The sequence below is a fragment of the Perna viridis genome, chromosome 13 (genome assembly GCF_037379345.1).
Source record: "Perna viridis isolate PV_CMFRI_1.1 ecotype Kerala chromosome 13, ASM3737934v1, whole genome shotgun sequence".
NCBI lineage: Eukaryota > Metazoa > Mollusca > Bivalvia > Mytilida > Mytilidae > Perna > Perna viridis.
In genome coordinates this window covers 30,765,386-30,785,270 of record NC_142457.1, presented here as the reverse complement: position 1 = coordinate 30,785,270, position 19,885 = coordinate 30,765,386, and the positions used below count along the sequence as shown (strand labels likewise).

The window sequence follows — 19,885 nt, the reverse complement described above, 5'->3', positions numbered from 1 at the left end:
CCCCTTAATTTTGGTCAATTATATCAGGCCTAATGATCTTCAGCTTTACAGGATTTCACTGTTAAGTTGCCCTTTTTTGGTGTACATTTACTTTCAGTTTTGTTAATTTCTCCGTTGTTAGTTCCCCTCATAGAATCAGGCCAATTTTACAATCGTGATTACATCATCAGAATCAGCATCAGCAATCATTATAATTATTATATTTAGGATTTCCAAATCAGCACCATTGGTGATAAATGTAAACTGCTGATAATGGAAATATTCCCTGAAGACGAAGGCCGTTTCATGTGTAAAGCAGTCAATGAGAAAGGGGAGACAACCACCTCATGTCAACTTCTGGTTGAAGGTAAGTAACACATTTACAAATTCTAATCTTTAGGTCTACTTTATTTATTTCATTCAATTTTTCATTTGCATGTAAATTTATTTTTTTCATTTAGGGAGCAACTATTGAATCTTTTTTAAAATTATATTTTTTTCTTGAGGGAGGAGGGGAGGGGGGCTTATATTGAACTTGAAATTAAAAAAAATAACAGGATACCCAGTAATACTGAGAAAAAATATAGGATGTGCAAATGATCAAAAAAAAAGGTTAGTTCAAAAAGTACAATAAAACACTTTTTCCTAGCCCTCCTCCTTTTTTCTTCCCTCATAAAATTCAAAATGGTTGCTCCCTTCACTCTGCGATGTATGGTGTTGTTCACACATCTTCTACATTGTTATCTTCTTTCCAATGTCTTCTCCAAATGTTTTCCAACTTGTCACATGACATTGTATTAACAATCACATGATTTTATATTAACCAATCATTTTGCTTCATTCTGACAGACCCAACCTCTTTCTACCTTGACTCCGCCTCTGTATCATCAGCAGCATCAACCACAAGTCGTGGTAAGGTTCATGTTGTCACTGTGTTTTCATAGATGTGTTGTCATAGTTTCTTTCTGTTATGTCGTCTGTTTTGTAGACTAGAAAAAAATGTAGAAATAATGGATAGCATGTAAAACTATAATGTTTGTAGAGCAATAAAGGGATAACAATGGGAAAACTCATGTTCCTAGTGAATCATTTTCATTGCTTTCTTAATTTGGTCAAATTTAAATTTTTTTATTGACATTTTAGCCTATGAATTGAAAGTCACATGAACTAATCAAATTTTGAAGAAACACAAAAAAATATACCCACCCACAAAAATACTGATACAGTAAAGGAATTATTGGATAGTTTGAACCAATTATGTTATTTATTTTCATTAGGAAGATGTCAGCAAGTTGTTTAAGCTTGAATGCTGAAATGATATTTTGTATTGTCTATCTGATTGAAATTTTTTTTTGTACATCTAAAATTTAATATTTTTATTTAAAACACAATGTTATTTATCAATTGCTCATTTCAACTGTTAAATTTTACAAAAAGAATGAATTGAAATAAGAATAAATTATGGCTTAAATTAATGAAATTGCAATTTAGACTTCAATTTCAAGATGCTGTAAAATGTTCTTCAACTTAACAATGGGATATAACTCTGTTGTCCTTATTACAGAAAATTAGAGGGAGATAATTTTAAATACCATTTTAACTTTGATATTTGAGAATACATCAAACAGTAATTAATTCAATTTAATCTGTCTATGTTTGTCTAAATTATCACATTTATGAGAGTTTACAAATATTTGGTCTAATTCTTAAGCTATAAATTTCCATTCCATTCCAAACTCAGTCTGGATATTAGCCAAGTTCAATTTATTCCTGGTTTTATCTCCAATTTTCTTCAATTAATTCCAATTTGATATGTAAAAATGTTGGATTTTAGATATAAATTGTTCATTGATACTGTTTAAAACTGTGATTAAATTGGGCTGTTTGTCACTAGTGTATAATAAATTAAGGAAATGCAAACGCTCTTAGAATCGATCTAAGTCCACTTTAGGTAAATCTATCTCATTTGTCACGTGAAAACAAATACTTGATTTGGAAAAAAAAAATGATATGATTTGCAATTTCTGTCACCAACTGACTCAGTTATGAAACTTAAATATACAAATTGTGAATTTAAAGGTGAAATACGAATATTGAATTTAAATCTATAAATTTGATATATTTTTTACATGTCAGTTTATTATTTCAATGTTCAGTGACCAACTGATTTTATTACAAAAATCAATTGAATAAAAAATGAATTTCAAATGTGAATATTAATAAGAAAACTAGGTTCATTTTTTTTTCATCATTTCTCATTTATTAAGCTACCAACAAGGACTGGTGATCTATTAAATATGTAAATTTTCTCATTAGCAAAATTGAATTGAAACAGATCAGCTTTGAATTATAGAAAAGCCGATATGATTTTCCCCAGTTACTTTAATATGATTCCTCTATTAATTGTATAACTTAATTCAAAAGGAAAAAAACAAGAACAAAAGATGAAATTCAATGTGCATGCATACTGTTAATAGCATCATTAAATGTCGATCTTTAACAAAGCAAAATAAAGTCAGCATCCAATGTCCGATTCTATGCTTGTATTTCATTTAATAATGCAAATTTTTTTCATTGTTAGAAATAGAGTGAAAAAAAGAATCAGCATGCTTAAAAATATTGAGTATATGGCCACCTAAGAACTATGCAGGGGGGATTTATTGCTGGAAAACTCACATAATTTTATTACTTCTGTATGAAATATATATATATATATATATATCAATGCCTAAAAAGAAATAACAGCACAAATGAAAATATCTGGCATTATTTGAATAAATCACTTCTAACTTTGCATGATTTTTAGGTGGACAGCTAATAATATTGATTTGTTCATATACTATTAAAAGGGATTTTATTTTGCAGCATAAATTAATTGTATTAAGTGTAAGTATTTGTAAGAATCAGGCAAAATGGGAAAAACATGCATGTCTCTACATGAAAAGGCCACTATTTGATCTTTGCATCACTGGATTTGTTCAGAATGTTAGAAAAATAAGATTTTTTTAAAGAGTTATCTGCCCTTGAAATGTTCATTTTCAATGCATTTCAATGAAATTATAACTCAATTTATCAAAATGATATGGAAAATTTTGTCTTTAAGGAATATATTCTCCTACTTCCTTGATTCTGATGGTGCAAATAGTCAAATTACAGTATCAAAATGATGGGTTTTTTTCATACTGTGTTTCACTCTCTGCCTGATTATTACAGAGACTGCAGACACTTAAAAGATTAAATGAATGCATCCTTCCTTTGGTATTGATTGTAAATTGAAACTGAAAGAAAAATCTGCATCTAGCTGCATAATCTGAAATAAAAATTATTGTGCATTTAAAAAATTACAATAGAAAATTGTCATGGTACTTGTGTAAATATTATAAACTTAATTGGCCAGCCATTTACAATTGTTCAGGTTTGATAAAGATGAATTCCAGCCTTGCATGATGGCTATTGATGTCCAATATGACAATATTTTGTGTAAAATTTGGGCAAATATTAGCCTGGAATTCCCCTTTTTCAAATTCTATGGATCGACCTCCAAACTTTACTTCAAATAAAGACATGCCCATATAAAGTTTTATATAAGTTCAGGTTGGGGAAGGCTTAAGTATAATATTTTTGGATAATCAAGGATTCATGCAAAAAATTAACATTTTTTTCTAATTTTAGTTTTGGGGTTGGAGAATTGTGGGGCAAACGTCCCCTCTTAATACCCTATGGAGAATAACGGCTGGTATTGATAATTTTTTTAACTTTTTATTTAGTACATTTATCTATCTTTTTGGTAACAAGGACATCTATAACCACCTTTGAAAAGTTTTCTTTTTAATTCAAATTTTGACCTAACACATTAATTTTTTTACATAAGATGACAGGACACTGTGACTCTGCATCTTAATTATTTTAGGACAAGGTTTTTTTAACAATTTTGTTTGCACTGCAATATTTAAACATTTTAAAGTCAACTTTTACTTTGTGAATGACTCTTACAAAGTCTTAATAATGTCACGAAAAGAAAGAACCCTTAAAATTTCGATTTGTTAGTCATTCTGACTCCTTAGCTATAAGCCCTAAAGACTTAGACTGGAAAATTTCTTAACTAAAATAAACAAAGGGAGACAATTTCTGTTAAATCTTTTTGATCTTATACAAACATGACAAACGGTTTTTATCAAAATCTAAACTTTCAACATTTGAAAGGTTAATCCCTCTTAGTTTTCATAGCTTCCTATCTCCAATAAATAGCTCTTGCTTAGTGATTGAGGCTTGTCTTCGTGAAAAGAAAGGCATTCAAGGGTCGAAAAAAGGCATTACTACAACAAAGCATCATTCCCATTAGGCGTAATTGTTGCCACAGTGAAATCTGTCTTAACCAAACCCATTTTTTGTGTGTGTTGGTATGTAGTATTTGTTCAGTTTACCCAGGTTCAAAATAGTTTAAAAGTTTAGGCAGTTTTATTCAGGGTTTGTTTCGGACAGGTTTCACTATACTTAAGGTGGTAGTATCAGATTTTTTTATGTAAAGGTGATGACCTAGAAAATGAACTTACATGTTTACATTTTGGGGAGGCATTGAAAAAATAAATATGAAAAGTGCTATCATTTAATTTCTACTGGATACTTAATGTCCAAAGTTAAATGGAAGTTTACATCTTCTTACACAATATTTACTTGTTACGTGGCTACAGACCAGCTTGGTCCAGGGTTTTCCATCGGGAAATCATGAAGGCTAAATTTATTCATGAGGCAATTCAGAATATTTAAACTAGAGAGTGACCAATTGATTTTATGTGTATTAAATTTGATAAAAGGCAGGTTGCAACTGTTGAAAAAAATCAAGATATGGTTTTTGTAAACACTTTAATTTGTCATATTTGTATATATCATGAAAAAAAATCCAGGACAGGCTTGAATCAAAAATAAAAAGTTGGAATAGTCTTAACACACAAAAATATATCCAGGACGAAAATTTTGATCTTAGCCCCCACACCCACCCCCTCCCATAAAAATCAAATAGTTTCTCCCGTAAGACTGTTAGAAATATCTCAGCAGAAACTGACACTTAATATCAATTATATGTGATTGTTGGATTTCTCTGTACCGGTACATAAAAAATCCATTTATAACAGTTGAACTATGGCCCAAATTTATTTTCAACAACTGGACTTTTCTAAGTTTCAAATCAATGATTGACTTGTGTCAATGATTGAAGGCCCCCAGACATAGATAAATGAAATTCCAAAATTCTTAGGTCAGACAATAAGAGTTCCTAGACTTCAAACGTTATATAATTTGACCACCATGCAGTGGGGTAAAAAATAAAAATATGAAAGAACTTTCATTTTATGTACTATAAAAGTGTCTGTAGAAGCTCAATGCCCTATCCAGACCTTTACTGAACAGTGTATTATCTTCTTTGCTTCCTTAAACTATAAAATTAAATCAGTAAAATGTCTAGGAGCAACAAATTTGAGCATGCAGTGGAAGATTTATGTCTTAATTTAGGTGGTCCACACTCCACTTAACTGATAAACAGGGCAACACCTTCTATGTAAAGTTAATTAGCTCAGAAAGGGTCATTGCCTCGTGATTAATCTCCCTTTGTTTTGGTGTACTTATCTCTATTGTTTCTGGGTGTTTATCCACCCACAACTATCAACAATCATTTCCTTAATAGAATAGTTTATGTTTGTTTATTGCTGGTATACACTAAAAAATAGTGTCTGTGGAACAAGACATGGTCTAGTGATATTTTGTAGTTAGTTAATTAGTGGAACCTTTCAAATGAATTCTAATATGATTTGAAAATATATCCACTGTTTGTGCTCTGGAACCTCTGAATGAAGGTTGTGTTTGTGTTTTAATAAGGTATAAAAACCCTAGCACCTGCTGTTTACAAAGGTGTTTTTTTAATTCTGTTTATTGAATTGAAATATATTATTTGATATAGAATAGGTTTAAATTGTCAACACTTCCATTCCAAGGACGAAAAATTTAAACACGAACAGTTCTTTTTCAAAACATTTGAGGTTTGAAACCAATGAATTTTATTTTTATTTTCATTCACTGCTGTGTATTCAGTATCAGTATGAAATACTAAAATTATTTACTTATTCAGTGAAGAAAAACATGTATTCAAAATTTTCAAAACACTTCTGAAATATTCCAAATGGCCATTCCTCTGACCCACACAGTGCTTTCATAAATATCATTGTTGATATAAATGGTTGGTTCCATTTGTCTAGAGTCTGATAATGTTGTTATATACAATTTTAATACTCATTAAACAATAGAATGTTTGTGGTTTTCTAAATCTTATAGTTATCCTAGTGATCAACATGTTAAAATTAGATTTTTAAATTTAGGAATTTACATATCACAGAGAAAAATGAGTCATTAAGGAACAATTTTGATACCAGGCCTAGGTACATACATGATAGTCAAAAGAATATACCTATTAAAAGGATGATTTTGTTAAAAATAGATTTTTTTGTGCAATACAATAAGTGCAGATAAAACACAGATGTCTGTTGTATGTTCGACCACTTCCCAGTGGTGGATCCAGAGGAGATTCTAAGGGGTTAGAACCCCTCCCTTTTCTTTTAAAAATTTTGGGTTAAGACCATAAAAACCCTTGAAATCATCACAGTTTTATCCAGATCCCCTCGCTCTAGATCTGCCACTACTTTCGGTCATAGTAAACCAGTATGAGACATACCATCAAGTATTTCATTTTAAGGGGAGGTAAGAGGAAGCTCTGGAACTGGTGATAAAAGTAAAATTGAGAAATAATTGGTGTTATCACTAAAACCTATAAAACGACCAATAAAATGTCAGGGCAGAATTTTTGATGAATAAAGGATCAGTAGTGAAAAAAATCCCTCCCCCATCTCCTCAAATTATGTTTTTATGGATCAAAGTCCATTCTAAAGTTATGCAGATTGTTGTTCGTGCACTTATGAAATTTTCAAAATTGGCAAATAATTTTATACTTTTAAAATGCCTAAACAGCACTATTACATAATCATAAAATAAGCAATTGTATAAATTATTGAAAGCAAAGCTTGATTTTTGGTAGAGATAAATATTGCCTGTCCATTAACCTGATTCAGCTTTGTCAAGGAGAAGCTTCAAACAAATGCATTCTATATGCACATTGCCAAGTTTTTGGAAAGTTTTTTTTTACTGTACTTTTATTTTGAAGTAGATGGTAAGGTATCCTAATCTAAAGATAAACTTGAGTGAAAGTGAATGGATCTCTTTGAAATTTTACTATAAGGTGCCATACCTCTAAAGGCTTATTAAGGGATAAAGGGCACAAAAGGGACCAATGCAATTCTAATGTTAAATACTTTTCCTGTGTCAAATATTTAATCGCAATCACAAATTAAATTCAGAGCTGGAATGATGTGCTGTATTTGCCCCCAACTGTTCATGGTTCCACCTCCGCAGTTTTATCAATCTGCGTCCTACAAATCATTTTATTTGTATCCATGTTTTTAATCTGATTTTAAATCTGGCTCCACTGCATCTATCTTCTAAAAAAGGAAATTATTCATTTAAGTGCAAGTGTTAATAAGAATCAGGCAAAATGGGAAAAATCAGAAACATGCATGTCAAAAACCAACCAATCTGACAATAAATTATCACTAAAAGATACTCTCTGCATCACTGGATTCAGTGCATTTCAATGAAAAGGTAACTCAATGGTCCAGCATGATATGGAAAATCTTGCCTTGATTCTGATGGTGCAAATAGTTAAATTACATATCAAAACGATGGGTTTATTTCATACCATGTTTCACCCACTGCCTGATACTTACAGGGATTGACACTAAATTTGGAAACATAGTTGAGTTTTTCTGTTAGGCTCTATGATCCTTACTCATTTATGATAAATACTAGAGGTGGCTTTAGGGTTAAGTAGGTAGGCCTGGGGTAAGTGACATAACTCTTGATATCAGTGATATGTTTGTATCATATTCAATTTCACCAAAGCCTTTCAAGCTTCTCTTTGAAGCAGAATGAAATTAGTCCAGTAACTTTGATGCTTCCATGAGATTGATGTAAAATGGTGAATGCAAATGTTCAAATGACTTGTAAGAGTTGTGTCCCTTACTTGAGGTCTACTACCTTAAATCAAAATTTTAAAAACTAAAACCTCAAAAAAGGCTCATTCTGAAATCTTGCATATGACATGAACTTGAAGTAATCATTATCTGCATGGTATTGTAATTAAATGTACAAATAAATATTCTAAATTTAATCTAAACATGTTATTATAAGCAATAAAAAAACAACCAACATGCTCCACGACCCCAAAACAAACTAAGATGTCAGGAAGTGTATTTTTTACCAGACCTTTCGGCCTGAAGGTGACACAAATTAATTATTTTTTCACCAAAATTTGCATAAAGCTTGTTAAACGTGATGACCCTGCAATATTTCTGAGCGTAAGGTGAACATGACTAATAGTTTTGTGAATTTTATGCCCTGAAGGTGTAGTAAAGAATTGAAGACTGTCATATTTCTTAACCTTCCTTTACCATTACAATATGTTCTAGTGAGACTCTGGCTTTGTTTAATTGTTAACAGTCTTTGTATTGGCTTATCCTTAGTACACTTTGGTAAAAAATTGTGAATTTAAGGTATAAGTAATTTGCAGTTGGCAAGACTAATGTAATGCAATAGAGGATCCATAGGTTTGGACCCCCTTTTTTTGTTGGAAAATTGTGTTAATCTTGTGCAAAATATGAGCTGAAATCAGCAAATGATAGCCTGGACAACAACCCCCTCCCTTTTACAAATTTCTGTATAAGAAATCCCCCCTTTTTTGTATACATGTAACTGTATAATTTTCTGAAACCACCCCAACACAGATCTTAGATACTTGCATAAATTTTTGTTCTTTTGTCGTCATGAATTTTAAAATATTTGACATTTATGAGTACTCCACCCCTTCCTGACATCTCCGAGGACTAGTACCAGTACTTTCACTCCACCCCTTCCTGACATCTTCTAGGACTAATACCAGTACTTCCACTCCACCCCTTCCTGACATTCCCGAGGACTAGTACCAGTACTTCCACTCCACCCCTTCCTGATATTCCCGAGGACTAGTACCAGTACTTCCCCTCCACCCCTTCCTGACCTTTCCGAGGACTAGAACCAGTACTTCCACTCCAACCCTTCCTGATATGTAAAAATCATACATAAGTTAAAGATTTCAGTTATAAAAATTACATTTCTTAGTAATGGAAAATGGAAGGTCCTTAAGTAAAGGTGTCCTTGAATAATGTTTTGAATGCCAAGTGATTTCAAGGCAAATTAGCTGATTGGGTTACATCACTGTTTGAATACCTAATTTAGATCTATAAAGTTATTTTAGTACAAATTGCCCGTGTAAAAGCAATGATCAAAGAATTTTGTGAGATAGTTAGCTTCTTTACATTAACATAAGGACTAATTTACATATTTCATTTTATAGATGTATTTTTTAGAGTTTATTTGTATGGTTTAATGACATAGGGCTTTCTGAGGTTGTTGGTATAGTTTAGAGACAAAGGTCTCTGCCCGAAGATGTCATGGGTACAACACTATGGTCATAGATAATATCAATTTTGTTTTTAAAAAAAAAAATTTTAAAAAGAGAGGGGGGTGGCTAAATCCAGGTTATAATATGTGAGCAAAAAAATCATGATAAACTTTTTGACTTAAAGGAGAGAGTGACAAAAAAAAGGGGATGTTACTGGTATTTCTTCAAAAGCCTCGAAATTGTTTATTAAAGTATAAGAAACCCAGACCTGCTTACCCCTACAATTTCAGATAGTTTCTATGGATTTTGACTGTAAATTACACTCTACGAATTGTTATACTCTCCATTATACCCATGATAAAATGACACAAAGTTCAAGATTTTATTACTCATTTTCTACAACTATAACTATGTTTTGGTTAAAGTAGCATAAACAAGTCTGAAAATAAGATCTAATTTTTTGTAACTGAGACTTTCAGAATACCATTACTACCACATATCTCTTAGCATACATATTGCTAGCTATGTCCTCTGGGTTTGAATGACAACACTTTGTTCTTTATTTTATGTACTGCAAGTCACAATGAGTTTCATTTTCTGTTAGACAACCAGTTTGTTCTCAGCAAACCTCATTGTAAATTAATGTTTAACAATAGACTTTCAGTGTGTTGTAAATCATGATGTCTCCAGATTTAAGTGTTTATCACATCTAGCCCCAAGTAGTATTTTCATAAGGTACTTAAAGTTAGCTGATAAATATCTGTGAAGTTGTTTTTCCTTCAAGTAAACCTTGACAAGTATTTATATGGTATGGAGATGTACTGCATTAAAAAAAAAATTATAAAAAAATAATTTTATTGCAGTATGTGTATTTACACCTGGTTATTCTTGCTATAAAAATTTGTGATCAAAGTGTCAAGATCTTTTTTACAAATTTACAATTTACACCATTGAAACAGATTAAGTAAAGTTGTTTTTTTAATTTTTTAAGTGGATACTGAGTAGTTCACTATAAAACAGGAGGAATTTTACCATATATTCTAACAATGAATCAATTCAGTAGGTCTGTCCCAAAAGTTTTAAAAAGGGGGATTCTGGGGTATTATCACCTCATTTTGCTCAAGTTCTGCACAAAATTAACAAAATTTTCCAAGGGGAGACATTTCAACACCTTGACCCCAATTTGGATTCATCACTGTATAGGGTCTGTATTCCCTCTTATTTATGCCTTAATGCTTGAATAAGGGGACACAATTTAAGGGGGTGTGAAATGGTGATGAAATTAAATTTTTTTATTGAACATAAAAACAAAAGAAGAAACTCAAAGTTAGACACTATAGGTAAAAATATTTCTGACCATAACCCCACCTACACATCTTAATAAATTCTTGAGTGTTTGTTTTGTCTGAGGTCCAGCTGAGAGGTGATATAACAAGACAATATCACTGTCTATACCTGAACAAATTGTCCAACTTGATGTAACCAGTGTGTATTGTCTGTATACAAATCAAAGGGATTACTTAACATGTCCTTATGGTAGTGTATTAAACTCATTATTTATTAGGACACCTTACCTATCTGATCTGACAGATTATATTGTTGTTTATAACAGTGAAGGTGACGAAAATGACAGTGAAATCATAAACATGTTATTAGTATGTACATGAATGTACCAAAGCCTTCCTGGTCATAGGATAGGGTGACATTGGTGGAATACTTTGTCCATTAATACAGTTTAATTGATCGAATATCTTAATTTTTTTTTTTAATTTGTCAATTATGGTAAAATTGGTGAAATATTTTAATGTTTCATTGGAAATTAAATGCTTCATCATAAATAATTAAGAGATGGGATGAATGTCAGATAGACTGCAACCAACAACTTCACAGCTGTAGCAGTTACAAATTTTTAATTATGGTAAGAATATAAAATATCATTAAATTGATACATGTACAAGATAAAGAGTATGGTGTATCTGTGTTAAGTTTTACTTTACTTTCGCCTGTTAAACCTACGGGGGCATTGTCCACCAACAAGTCTTCTCCAGCCATCTCTGTCCTGGGCTGCTCTTTCTATTTCTGTCCAGTTGTTCCCCATCCCTTTCATATCTGCCTCTAAGTCCCTTTTCCAGGTGTTTCTGGATCTACCCCTTTTTAGTTTTCCTGTGGGATTCCAGGTCAGGGCTTGCCTTGTTATACTGGTTGATGGTTTCCGCAGTGTTTGACCTATCCATCTCCAGCGTCTCTGCATAAGTTCTTGGTCTGCAGGTAGCTGATTTGTCATCTCCCACAGGTCTGATTTGCTGATAGTTTCTGGCCAGTGTTTAAGGAGGATAGGTCTTAGACAGGTGTTAATAAATGCCTGTATCTTCGCCAATGTTCTGACTGTTATTCGCCATGTTTCTGCCCCATACAACAAAACCACCTTGACATTGCTGCTAAGGAGCTTGATCTTTGACCTCTGCCCAATATCTTTTGATACATGTACAAGATATAGAGTATGATGTTCTGAGTTAAGTTTTATATTTGACAATAAAATTGGTTGATAAACTTCCTAACTTTTGCAATACTTCTCAAAGCATTATCAAGTCTTAAAGCAGCAACAGAGTGTCATAAACCCATTAAAAATATTTCATATTTTAGAAATTTTATCAGAGTATGTGTCAACCACCCTTACCATCCTTTTTTTTTCTTTACCAATGTCATGTGTTTTCAATATCTTTCAATGAATGGAGTCTTGTTAAGGAAGGTGAAGCCATTATTTGTTAGGTCATTATACACTTGTTAAGTCATTAACCAATTTACTGTTCAAATTTATTGTTTAATTTCCATTAATGGCACTTTTTACTTTAATAGTTATATAAGACATGTGGGTAGAGTGTAAAAATGTCAAGATAATCGGTTTGGGATGGGATGACATTTTGTAGAATATTTTTCTAAATTTTGTCAACATTCAACAGGTCATCAACAATTTTTTTTAAAGAAAATTTATTGTTTTAATTTAATGACTTATGAATATGGCAACATAAGCCATATGGTTTGTAAAACTACAATTATATTTGGAAAGGATTTTATTTTTAAGTTTTATGGTGCAGACAATTGTCTAAGTCCCATTTAATGTGTCAAGTCTTTAAATTTATGGTAAACTTGATATTTATTTTGATTTTTTAAGAACAGATGCATTAAGTGTCAGTCCCTGAAAGAATCAAGCTGTGGGTGGAACATGGTATGAAAAAAAACATCATTTTGATAGTGTAATTTGACTATTTGCACCATTAGAATCAAGGAAAGCAGGAAAGATTTTCCATATCATGCTGGACCTTTGAGTTACTCTTTCATTGAAATACACTAAAAATGAACATTTCAGTGGGGTTTTGACATGCATGTTTCTAATTTTTCCAATTTTTGCCTGATTCTTACAAACACTTACACTTAAATTGCACATGATTTTACACCAGACCTTAAGTCATGGTTAGAGCTAAGGCTTTATTGAACAGGATATTGACTATGCAGTTTTTTTTCTGGTGGCTTTATTTATTACGTGAACTTACATATGGCAAAATATTAATTTATTTTGTCTCTTGAAACTGCTTATTAAAATAGAGTAATGATCAAATTCAGTACTGTGAAAGTACTATTGTTCATGATGTACCAATTTTCGTGGTTTTCATTGGTCTGGTAAACCATGAAATTTGATTCCCAACGAAAAAAACCAAATAATTATTATAAACACTATTTTTTTCCTTCTATCAAAAAAAATCAACCACTTTTTCTCTATACCTGCAATAGTGTAAAAGTGTCCTTAATATTCAAAATGTGTGCACACCTGTGGGGAATTTTAGGATTCTAATCCTTATTTATCGGAAAACTGTTAAATTTGTGTAAAACTTTGGCAAAATGAGAAAATAATAGCCAGGACATATTCCCCATTTTCTCCCTACACTTAATCTATACAATGATAAAATATACTGTGTAAATTGTCTGAAATGAACCCTGAATAATCTGAAGACCTGTCTAAACCAGACACTTTAAAAAGCCCCTATATATCAATTTGAATGTATGTTGAATCTTGGTAAAACAAGCATCTGTCTAAACAAAATCTGAAAGTCTTACTTTAACTGGAAATAGAGCATCTGCTCCAGAAATTGTCTACCTATTGTAAATAATATTTTTGTTGTTGTTTTTATTGTTTTTTACCACAGTTAATGTAAATGTATAAATTATATATGTGACAACTGTCATATGTTTGCACTGAAATGGGTTCTGTCAAATTAAAAATGAATTTGAATTTTGAAATATTGTCTGTTTTCTAGTTCAAATTAATATTAACTTTCACTAAAGATTACATAGACATTTATTATAGGAAGAATTTAATGTACATTAAATACGAATGTCTTTCCGATCCCCTCCTCCTCTTTTTAAGACGGACTCATGCAGTGAACGGAAATCTTTTTTTTTTATCATCCCTGCTTCCCACAATTGAATTGATCTCCAAATTACCATCATTAGGTGATTTATCATATAATTATACAGTGAAATCTGTCTTAACTGAACCCAGAAAAAAAAATGAAAACCTGTCAAAACCATACATTTTTGAAAGTCTCTTTACATCAATGTAATGTATTTTAAACCTTGGTAAATTGAATACCTGTCTAAACTGAACCAGTTTTATAAAGTCCAGATGGGTTTGGTTTAAATAGATGTCACTATAATCATACTTTGTCAGACTTAATGCAGTCAAACTGTGAATAACTGGTACCCCTTTAACTGAAAAAAAGGTTATCCTGACATAATTGTGGTTTCTGGGTCGTATGACATACTGAAAATGGTTACGGTATAAATTTTTCCTTTTTGTCAGAAAATTATGCAAACAATTTAAATTTTATCTATTAGGGGAGATTAGGGTAGGGAGTGAATTGGGTTTGACTGACCACATCAAATAAATGTGGAGAAGTTATTCAAAACCTCAATTTACTTGAACTGATCCATCCTAAATTTTTTCCAAAACTGTAAAAGTTCATGGAAATTTGATCCGTCACAACCATCGGAGACATGTCACATAAAAATTGATATTTTATGGACAATAGATGTAATTTGTAGCACTTTTATTTGAAGTTAATTGAAAGTGAAATTTATGAATCTGGTTTAAAACCACAAAATGGATTTATAGTAGAAGTTAAATAGTGGCATGTCCCCCATAGTGAGATAAATAGTAAATACATTTGGGTTACTATCATAAAATTTTAATTTGAAATTTGAGATATTTTAATGATTTTACATATTGCTCGATAGGCAGAAAAATTCTTATGGCAAATAATTTTGCAAAGTTTATATCTTTTTAATACTCAAACATTATGGTTATTTAAAATCAAAATTTTTCAAATTCCGACAGCCAGCAGGGAGCACCAAAGGTCTTATCTACTATCAACCAGTTATCTTTAAATTTCAATTTTTACATTAACAGGAATCTTAATCTATAATGATTTGTGATGAACCCTTGAGGTGCAGTTTACTTAAGAAATCAGTGAGGTGCAATGAGAATGAATCATAAAATGTCTCATCTTTAAACATTTGAAATTTCCTATTGAATTTTAAGTATTTAAAAAATTCAGGCAAAATTTCTACAATCATAAGAACCTATTACTGTCAACATGTGAATATTGTTTTCTTTTTTTTGTTTTTTTTTTATTTATTTACCATAGTTATCTGCCCTTGAATAATTCATTTACTATGCATTGATGTTAAAAACAATATTGTTGGTGCCTTTAAAATTTCATGGCAATAAGTAGTACTAGTGAAGTCATACTCTCAGGGACATTACTCTAAAAATCATTGGAATGTTTGTATTCAGCTTTTTACATCAATCTCATGTAAGGATCAAAGTAACTTGGACTGAATTCAGTCTGTTTCAAACGAAAGCTTGATAGTCTATGGTGAAATTGAATGTGATACAAACATATCACTGATTTCAAAAGTTATGTTCCTTACCCTAGGTTTAATTCTTTAAGTCAAACAATGGGTAACCTTGGATTTCAAACTGTCATATTTTCATCCATCACTGCTGCCTGCCTGATTCTTCAAAAAGACTTGCATTTAAATCACCACTTATACATATATTTCACACCTAGAGTTTACAATATGAACCATATAACAAGATAAATGCGATGTCACAATAAAATACTGCTTTTATCCTTATCTTTCTACCTATAATGGGCTTTAAATTGCATTTGAGTAACATTTTTGTGACAACATGCAATTTCCAAATTTAAATTATTAGAATTTGAGCGAAAAATATGGACATTTAAAACATATGTTTGTTTTTGTGGGCTTTATACAGTAATAAATGTGTCTACATTCATATAGATTTACATTTTATGGAAATAAATGCTTTTATTGGTATTTTTTTGGAATTTTAATAATATCTTAAAAACATTTTTATTGGACAATTACATATTGGGAGTCTGACACAAAACATCTGTCTGTCTGTTCCACATGACATCAGATTAAATTTACATTTTATAAAGTTTATTTACAGTATTTAAGCCATTTACAAGGGGAAGCTCAAATTGAGCCAAAAGAGGGACCCTAAATCATTAACCACTTGTATAGTGACTGCACTCATTCTGAATTAAAACTGCTTATTTACAAGCAGCCCTTGACATTTGTACCAACTTCTAATGTCTTTTAATCAAGTTATCAGTGGTGGAGAGATTTACAAAATGGAGGGACACAATTCTCTTTCTTCAAGGAAAACACAGAAAAGTAGGAAATTCGTATTCACTTCTTTTAATAAGAAAATGCTAAGTAACTCATTTGTTTTATATCATTTATTGAAATATAGAGTTTGATTCAGGTTTGAATATCAAAAAACTATAACAATTTTAGAAGTTTTGATTTTAATCAATGAGGATTAAGACCAACATCTTGAATTTTCCTGTAGTAAGAATCTATTCACTAAAGAATGACCCTGTTATGACCCTGTTGAAATTTGAAGTCTGATTTCAAGTTACCTTTAATTTTTTTTTTTTTTTTGAGTCCAACTTTGAATAGGATATTTTTATCATATTCTGATGTGCATCTGCTTCTCTTACATAATAAAAATGATACATTATCAGAAATAACTTTTTCCAACATTTTTCTAAGAAATAAATGTTAAAGATGACATGTTTATCTGTAAGCGGATACTGTTTTTGAGATTAAGGTTTATCGTCAGTTTCACATGATTAAGATATTGCAAAGTCCTTATGATTCATCGTTTTTAAATAGTAAACAATTGACCCACTACGTGTACAAGTAGTTAAATTTTGTTAAAGTAATCAAGAGTCATTAGAAGCCTTATATTTAGACCTATGACTGGATCTTGAAATTTCCTAATGTCTAAAAATAGCATAATGATAAAATCTAACTTTGTTACTAGTATCAGTGCATTCTTTCTTTCTTTGTAATTGTTTCTTTCCAAAACTCCCCATTTTTGTGTTTTTGGGGGAAAAATATGGCAAAAATTAAATTATATATAAAGGAAGCAGGAATTTTTTATTTAAAGATCATGCTTCCTATTTTTTCAGTTTCAAAATACTGTAATTTTTAAATACCCATGCAGACTAAAGTATTGTGAAATTTGAAAGAAGCCTTGTAATTTAGGAAGTAGTTGAATTTGACTGGTTGATTTGAACTTTAAATTTCAATCATGAAATAAGATAAGTGTTATATGAAGACCATATTACATGACTTCCTGTCATTTCCCTCTAGGAAACAATAGAATTGTATTGTACAGAGTAACAGTTGCATGGTTAACAAAATATATAGTAGATGTCATGTTGAGAATGCCAGATACACCTGTCTATACTGGATACTTAGTTTTAGAAAGTACTCTTTTGCTTTAAGCTTTGGGTTTTATAAAAGGCTTTATTCAGGGGCAGATCCAGGATTTTAGATTAGGGAGCACACAAATTAAATGTTTTGGGCTAAATTTTGAAATATTCTTCCAGAGTGGGTGCAATGTAGATATCTTTTGTGGTAAAATTAGCAAGAAATTAAAGTTTCAACCTAAAACCACCTAAATCTACCCCAGACAACCCATGCTTTTCAAATTTTAGGGGGGGGGCGCACGCCCACTACACCCCCACCCGCCACTCCCCCGCCTGAATTCGTCCTTATATTATTAGCCATACAACACTTACAAATTTATGTAAGAATCAGACATGACATATAGTACATGAATATGGAACATTATGTTGCAGAAACACATCCGGTTCCCTTTACAAATAGTTCCCGTTCATTTTATGATGCAGACTTGACTTTATTCTGCTTTATCGTGGAATTCTCCTCAAATCTAGATTTTTACTGTCATGATCCTTTTTTTATTGTATATTTCCAATTTTAAAAATTCTTTAAATTATCATAATTTTTTTATTTCTATTCTTGATAAGCGTTCAGACCTGAGTCAACAAAGCAGAAATTGACAAAATTGAAAAATTGTTGGTGTATCACCCCCTGCCAGAATCTTTCAATGAATTGTTATAATTAATACTAATCAGGACCAGTTTGTTTTTTTCTTTCATGTTCAGAGAAAATAGAAAACAGTGCCTGCCTTTAGCCATTAGGCTGATGTCCTGGAGTAGTAAAAATTGATTGGGGCTAGTGAAATGATGTGTACTTTTTATGTTTAGGGCTAATTGAATCCTATACAGTCCTCTATTGGGGCTAGCTGTTGAGAATTTTGAAGGAAAGAACTGGGAAACTCCACCCCAATCTATAGTGTAATTTCGATTTGATGACCTTTTCATTTAAGAATGACATTATACAAGGAAGATACAATATACTACTTCAAGTGCATTATTTGTTTTTCTTTTTTAATGATCTCAGGATGTTAAAAGCTATAAATAGTTCCTCTTTAGTATCAAATTTCCATTTTATGTTGCATCTAAAACTTAGCCAATTCTTAGTCATTTCTCTTGACTTCTACCAATTGAAAGGTCAGAATTTTTAATTTGTTTTTGACCCTTGTTATTTGACCTTTTATTTGAAAGATCAAAACAATCAATAATTCAATTATTTTTTAATGCATTAATGAACACTTAATTTAGATCAATTGAGTAAGGCTTGAGTTATATAGGCTTAAGTTGTCTAGCATTGAGTATTATAAAATCCTTTGAAAAGTATATGCACATGTGCAATTTACTCCAAAAAGGCAAAAAAATGGAACATTCTAAGTTCTTTCAATCCTCAAGTAGTCCATTTGTAGTTTTGAAGGAATATATCGGCAAGTTTTCAATTTGAAACCTTGAAGGGTTAAATACATGAAAGCATTAAATGCATGCATTCAAAGGTATTTAGTATGTTTATTGATTTCAATGAGGTTACATAATTTTTTTAATTATGACAAATCAAGTATATGTATTTTCAGGTGATCGTAAATCAACGACGCCAGCTAGACCATTGAAGTAAAATCCAAAAAGACAATATAAACCAAAATGGACCAATAATTTCTTATTCAACTTTGGAGATTGCATTTTTATCATGTGATTTTATTTCTTGCTCTGAGCAAGGTCAACGACCCTCTGACCTTGAGTAGACCAAGGATGCCATTATTGAAGGTCATTTATTTATTTCCAAAGTTGGAGTAGATTAACTTAAACCCGATATGGAATACCCTGACAACCATCTTGAATTTGACATTTTTGTCTCTCTACGCACACTGGATTTGACCAACAGAAATTCACGGATTTGACTAAATATTTTACCAGATTAACAGTTACCATAACAAGAAAGAAATGTTACCATGACTACCAGCTATCCTGTGATAATGATTAATTTATTTATTTGATGTGCAATAAAGTAGTATAGAATAGTTTTGTGTTTTAATATGCAAGCCACCTTTGGTTTATATTCAGTCAGGAGTTATAGCCCTTGAAAATTATCCAAAATCTCATATGATTAATGAAAATTTCAGCATGCTCTACACATATTTCAAGGAGTAACCTATAGCATGGTTAGAACCAAACACATAGGACAACACTTTGGGAAATATTGAGCAAAGAAAACTGAAAAAACTCATGCAGTGTCAACCAACAGAAATAGTCATTAAAAAAGTAAAAGTTAAGTAGTCATTAAAGTAGCATTCTCTGTAAGAATCAGGCAATTTTTTTCTTAATTGGTTTTTTTGCCTCAAATATAGTCAATACATATAGAAAACAACTGAAAAGAACTAATTATATTAATCCTGAAGCAACTGTGATGTAGATATTTTTTTTGTAAATCTTTGCCAGTGAAAAATTGTGAGAAAATTATTCTGCCATTTTTCCATCATGCATTTCAACTTAAACCAAATCAAACATCTTAAAAAAGCTACAAACACTCTGATGCTTG

General features: G+C 31.2%; 1 protein-coding gene across 5 annotated transcripts in view; it reads left to right on the top strand.

The window, feature by feature from the left end:
• Positions 1 to 19,367, top strand: part of LOC148600311 (uncharacterized) — a 322,920-nt gene extending 303,553 nt beyond the window's left edge. For all 5 annotated transcript variants that reach the window (XM_088557824.1, XM_088557823.1, XM_088557826.1 and 2 more), the window contains 3 exons: positions 208 to 346; positions 829 to 891; positions 18,924 to 19,367. In XM_088557824.1, the coding sequence (XP_088413950.1) occupies positions 208 to 346; positions 829 to 891; positions 18,924 to 18,964 (243 nt within the window). In that variant the 3' untranslated portion in view covers positions 18,965 to 19,367. The remainder of the gene's footprint in view (positions 1 to 207; positions 347 to 828; positions 892 to 18,923) is intronic.
• The last annotated feature ends 518 nt before the right edge of the window (positions 19,368 to 19,885 follow it).